The sequence below is a fragment of the Humulus lupulus genome, chromosome 2 (assembly GCF_963169125.1).
Source record: "Humulus lupulus chromosome 2, drHumLupu1.1, whole genome shotgun sequence".
NCBI lineage: Eukaryota > Viridiplantae > Streptophyta > Magnoliopsida > Rosales > Cannabaceae > Humulus > Humulus lupulus.
The window spans coordinates 4,913,506-4,920,184 of record NC_084794.1 but is presented as its reverse complement, the minus strand read 5'-3'; the positions used below and the strand labels follow the sequence as shown (position 1 = coordinate 4,920,184).

At 27.1% G+C, this 6,679-nt stretch overlaps 1 protein-coding gene across 1 annotated transcript; it reads left to right on the top strand.

Moving 5' to 3' along the window:
- Positions 1-3,767: 3,767 nt before the first annotated feature.
- Positions 3,768-5,405, top strand: LOC133817005 (CASP-like protein 1F2). The gene is made up of 3 exons (XM_062249377.1): positions 3,768-4,187; positions 4,284-4,416; positions 4,809-5,405. Exons 1-3 carry the CDS (start codon positions 3,949-3,951, stop codon positions 5,082-5,084), a joined length of 648 nt encoding a protein of 215 aa, XP_062105361.1. The 5' UTR covers positions 3,768-3,948; the 3' UTR covers positions 5,085-5,405.
- The last annotated feature ends 1,274 nt before the right edge of the window (positions 5,406-6,679 follow it).

The window sequence follows — 6,679 nt, the reverse complement described above, 5'->3', positions numbered from 1 at the left end:
AATATTCCTCTTTAATCAAAACATTTACTTCTATATCACATTTTTTATTTGTTATTAGTTTGCTGTATTTTTATTGTTTTTCTAAAAGTTTACTAGTTTGTTGTATTTTTTATTGTTTTGTTGAATACTCTTTAGTTATGAGCTTTATTATAAATTTTTATTAATTATAATATTTAATTGTTAAATATTTGACGATAGGTGTAAACCGTCCACACCGCATTTTCACAGTGCGATTTGTGCGGTTTAGATCTATGCGTTGCGGGTTGCGATTTGAAAAATTGCTCAAACCGCATATGCGGTGCGGTCCAATAATTTGGCAAAAAACCACACCGCTTGCACCGCGAACACCCCTAGTAAAAAGCAATTGTCTTAATAAAACGATGCGTTTTGCTAAATATTTTTAGAAAGTTGTCCTGGTGGAATATTTTGTGCCCAACACATGCCTTGCACATTTTATTTATGCTTGATAATTAAAAAGAATAGATAATTAAAAAAAGAATAATAGTAATAATTGAAATAATTTGTTTATTATTTTATTTTACATTATCGATCAAAGGACAAATAATTTTTTAATACTTATTGTGTTACTAGATACAAATAACGTTGTTTGCTTAGTTTTATTTATAAAATTTATTTAATTCGTATCATTGTCATATAAATTTTAAATAAATAAGTAATACTATATATAAAAAAAATGACATAAATATATTAAGTAAAAATTTAAACTAAAACACTATTTATAATTTTTTTAATATATATATAATATGATAATCTTTTTAACCATAAATAATAATTTTTTTAATAAAAATTAAGATTATGTATTATATATTATTATTATAATGATATTTTATAATATTTAAATTTATATTGATATAAGTATTAAATATCTTGTATTAAATATTATTATAATAATAATATTTTATAATATTTAAATACGTATTAATATAATTAGTAAAAAATTAGGATTATCATAATAATATTTGATAACATTTAAATTTATATTAATATAATTGTTAAATATCTAATTTGATATTATATATTATTATAATAATAATATTTTATAACATTTTAATTAATTTAAATTAAAATTAATATTAATATAATTAATAAATATTTATTTTTAAATTAATTTTAAATATATATTCCGTTAAATATTTAAAATATTCTATTAAAATATCTTATCCAAACACTTTTTTATATACAAGAGATTATGAGTTATGTTAATCAAAGTGTCTAGAAAATAGGGAAATGCATCGGTGTATTAAATATTAAAAATAGAGTCGACCAAACAACTACTCAATTTATTACAAAGGGAGAATTAAATGCAAACATGGATAGCTTTGTATCATAAATGCAATTGTAGCATACTTTTCAACCAAAAAGAAAAATATATAAAAATGATTTAAAAAAAAAAAATCAATTATTTATAATTTTTTTTATATAAAAATTCATATACTTTCTAAGTATTATTGTTTAGTACAAAATTAGTTGTTGGTAAAGAAAATTTTAAAAAGTAAATAAATAAAAGATTTCACCCCTATACTTATATAAATCCTATTTATACCAATTGGTTTGATTGAATTGTTTAGTCGATGTGATTTGGATTAATGTGATTTAATGAAGTAGTATTTTCAATAATTTATTTTTATTAGTAAATAAAAATCAATGAATACCTATAAAACTTGTGGACAATATAAAAATTCAAGTCGTGATGTAGAATGATGCTCTAAAAATAAATAAATAATTTATTAAACAATATGATAAGGATATAATTACCAATAAAACCACGAAGGAAAATAATAATTTTCATCCAAAAACAAAACAAGTAAATTTACCTACAATAAAGAAATACAAACATACAGAATTATATACTCAAAATTTATATATGTTAATATAAATAATTTAGTGTGATCCATTTGAAAAAAATACATTAAATAAAATATATTTAAATTGTAAACTAATACTTAAAAATAAAGATGGTAATTTAACGAAACCTGATTTTTCTATTAAATAGTACGTATACTAAGATTTAAAAAATATATTTTGTAAAAAAATAAAAGAACTAAAAAATATTTTTATATAAGAAATAATACAAATATTTATACAAAAAAAAAATAAACATTGTTGAAAATATTTATATATTTTTAATATACAAAAAATACAATTTAAAAAAAATAGATACATAACTAACCAGCAAAATTTATTTTATATATTTTATTATTAATGATATCACTCATATTATTTTTACTATTTTTTTATTGTTAAACTTTGATAATGTAGGTTTACCTACAAATACTCTATAATTGTTGTGAGACTACCTGTGTACACTTAAAATTATAAATTTATAGGGTAGGATATAAATATAATTTCCTCTTTTTTTTTTAATAAAATAACATCCTAGAATAAATATACCTTATTTTGTAAAAAAAATTGTTTTTTTTTTAATTTCAAATAACAATATTTTATATTAAAAATATATATAATTATACTTCAAAACATGTATATATTTTGCAGTAATATATATTAAAAAAAATATCTTTTCTCCTACCACTCGACTCTGATTTAGACACATAAATCAATTATCGCTCTAGTTTTATTTTTATGACAATGTTCATAATAGGTCTCTGTAATACAAACATTTTGATTCTTGATTGAAATGTAGTAAATTATTCGAATTTATAAAATACTTGCTATGACTCTAAATAACAGCATCATAAAAAAAAATTAGAGTCATAATTAATTTATAAAATTAAAGTCATAATTGATTTATAATTTGATCATAAATTCGGGCTGAAAGAGAAAATTTACTTTTTCATGTTCTACAATTTCTCATAATAATAATAATAAAAGAATAACAATTATTTTTACAGATTATAAAATGAATTTATAAGCAAAAGTTAAATGAGTATTTTCGGCATAAATACTTAATATTTTACAGTAGTTACAATTAAATACCTAATTTTGTATTTTTACGTCAAAAATACTCAATGTTCAATATATGTTAAGATAAATACTTTTTTTTTTTTGCGTAAAAAATACATAAAATTGCTAAAATATTACTTTTTTCACTGTTGGAGTTGTTAAGTATTGACTCACGAAATATGTATCAATCGATAATTTATGTATTTTTGTCCTCAAAATATATATTTTTAATTTGTATTAATTTAAAATGTATTTTTAATTTATTTTTCTAATCTAATTTGTATAAAATAACAAATGTTTACTCAGTGAACATTCTTAATCCTTCCAATATAAGAAGTACTAATAAAAACAACATTTTACCACTTTTATATATTTTTGCCGGAAAAAAATATATTAGTTATTTATCTAAAATTACATATTTAAGTATTGTCAAATAACTCATAAGAAAATAAGAGGGAAACTTATTCCAATTAGTCAACGCCAACATATTGGCTCGAATAATCTTACTGAGCTCTTATTTAAAACGTGGCAGAACTAACAGTGTCTTCTAATTTACAATATATAATTATATATATTTTTTTTTAAAATCCAAAGTGGAAACCATCAAGTGTACAATAAAACCGCTTAAATCTACTATACAATCGGACAATTACATGTTAGTAATTTTTTCTAAAACTAAAGTCGAATGAGTTTTACTAAACCCGACCCACCAACCGAAGTTTCTGGATCGGGTCGGGTCGGGCGGGGGCAGCGAGACACACGTGACTAGCCGAGTGTACGTGTTCCACCACACCTCTGGCCTTCAACTTTTAATAACTGGTCTCCATCTCCAAGTCCACTCTTTTTCTTTTCACTATAAATGCCTTTCTCTTCCTCTTCTTTTTCCTACATTGCACCAGACCAGAGACTAGTCTACTGTAAACCCATTTGAACGGTTCAACAGAGTTGGTTTTACTTTCATTATATATACAATCTGAAAGACCCTTTTGTTTGCTGAGAAAGTTGAGCTTGTTATTATTATCTCTAATGGCCCCAGAGATGGACAAGAGTAGTCCACTCTCCGTACGAGAAGGGAAATCCACCACCATTCCAATCCCATCAAACTCACCAAAGAGAAGTAGTATTTTCATAGCTCAAGTCTGTCTCAGAAGCTTAGCCATAGTTTTCACCTTGGCTGCAATCTCTCTTACTCTCACTGATAAACAAACCATCTCCCTATTCGGTCTTCAGTTCAAAGCTCGTTACTCTTATTCTTCTGCCTTCAGGTAAACCAATCATAAAAATAAACACAGCTTTCTCTAAGTCTAATCTTTTCTTTTTACTGAGAAAGAAAGGTTGTGTTTTTGGGTTTGTTTTTGTAGGTTCATGGTGGGTGCTGATTCAGTATTGTGTGTCTCATCTTTACTATCGTTGGTCTTTCTTTTTGGTCTCTTGAAGCGTTCTGAGCCAGAGTCCCTGCAAAGCAAGTTGTTCTTGCTTTTCGTGCATGATACGGTAAGTGAATTGTTATAAGATTACGACTGCTCCAGTACTCATTTATAATTGATTTTGAGATATCACTCATGAATTTTAGCATAGTGTATCTAAAAAGAGAATAGTAAGCTAAACCGAGCTAGATCTTATCCAAGAAATATGGAATAGATGTACACATACAAATTAATCCCACTTAACTTTTTGAGATGAACTTGAATCTTACCATTTGAGTTCAATAGCTCAAATAAGCATAATAGTGAGCTAAATATAGAGCCCTCAACTTGAGGTGTATAAACTTAAAAGTTCATATAGTTCAATTAGTTTTGAGATTAACCAGCTGATTAATTTTGTTAAAGTGCTGTCATTAGATTTCTTATGATATGGTGTTGGTTTGGTTTGGTTTGAGAGAACAGGTAATGATGGTGTTGGTGGTGGCTGGATGTGCGGCAGCCACTGCCATCGGCTACGTAGGGCGCCACGGCGAAGCGCACATGACATGGCAAGCGGTGTGCGAACAAGTGCCCAAGTTTTGCAATAGAATGATGGTGGCTGTAATGCTTTCTTACTTGGCTTTCATTGCCTATTTCACTCTGACTCTTCTCTCTGCTCACCGCCTCATGACTCGCCCAACTCACTGGACAATCTGGACCCAACTCAGGCCAACTCAGTCTCAGAACCCTTCTGACTGACTATGTTTTTCTGTGTGAGTGTGTGTGAGATAAAATCATGTTATATTTCTCTCTTTCATTCTTGGTTTTTTTAAGGAGTTGTGTGAAAAATCCTACTATTGCATACAGTGCAAACCAGTTTTTAGTTGGTGTAGTTAATGTTGTTTCCCACTTTTTACAATAATCTTACAGAGCTTGTTATCTGGCGTTGTTAATAATACTACTTTCTGGTAGAGGTGACTTTGGTTAGCTGGTAGCTGTGTACTTTTTTTGTCGTCCTTTTAAATTGTCTGCAGTGGAGTTATGTTATTGCTAGACAGAAATGAGGCAATTTGGTGTGGACCTACTTTTTTTTTTGTTACTTACAGTTCTTTTCTTTTGTAATTTGTCTTTGTAGAAAAGAATAAAAAAAAATTAAAAAAAAAAATCAGTAGAGAAGGTTCCCTTCAAGTCTTTACTTTCACCAGAGTTATTAAAGATGAATAATTCAGTTCCACATTTTCTGGCTTGTGGGCCACTTTAGCCAAAAACTACTTTAATGTGCATCTTTTTTTACCTTTAAACTGCCTACTTCAATTATGACAAGAGTAATTAATGTCGAATTTTAAATTGAATAATACGAGTTTTATGAAAAAGTTAAATCATTGATTTTATATTACCAAACTCATCAATTAAACAAATTACTTTGAAAAATATTATCTTATTTTTTGTTCAAGTATATCAAATAAATTAGATAGAAAATTTACTTCCTTAAGCTCGGCAATCGAATTGATAAATTGTATTGAGCTTGAACTTATAAAACAAACATCAAACACACTTGCAAGGGGTTCAATGGATACTTGTCCCTTGAAATCTCCAAAGCACTCAATAAATCTATGTCAATCTAGGGTGATCTAAACCCTTATTTAAGAACTAGATTTGGCCTATTGGGCTTAGATATATAAGCGAGTTAATTGTCTTGGCCCAATTGACCAAAACGAGTTAGAAATACATAGATCCTAACTCTGTTAGTATATTAGTCCATCCTATTAAAATTCATATGTAATATTAGATATATAAATAGGGTTTATACATTTTTGGACTCTGTGTTTTGTCTCATTACCTATTTGGACCTTGTGTTTTGACAAATTATTTTTTGGTAGGGCTGTACGCGGTGCGGGTGGTGCGGTTTTTGACCATTTTTTCAAACCAACCCGCGCATGCGGTTTTTCTAATTTTCCAAACCGCACCCGCACCGCGAAACTAAAAAATCGCAGAAACCGCACCGCAAAAAAATGGTGCGGTGTGGGTGGTTTGGACTACCGCCAAATAATTAAACTATCATAAATAATCATATTAATATTTCAGCAACACCTAAAGCTTGAAAATAAAAAATAAGAAAACTTTCAACAATGCAATAATCTTAATAATGGCTCAACAAAACACCTAAGAAAATACAACAAACTTGAGACTAATAAAGTTACAACAACAACAACTATAAGTCAATAATCTTAATAAAGTTTCAGCAACACACCTAAAACAACATAGAACAAACTTGAAATTAATTAAATTCCAACATCAATATGAAAGATACAACTAAAATACTTTCAGCAATAGAATAAAAACACAACAAACAC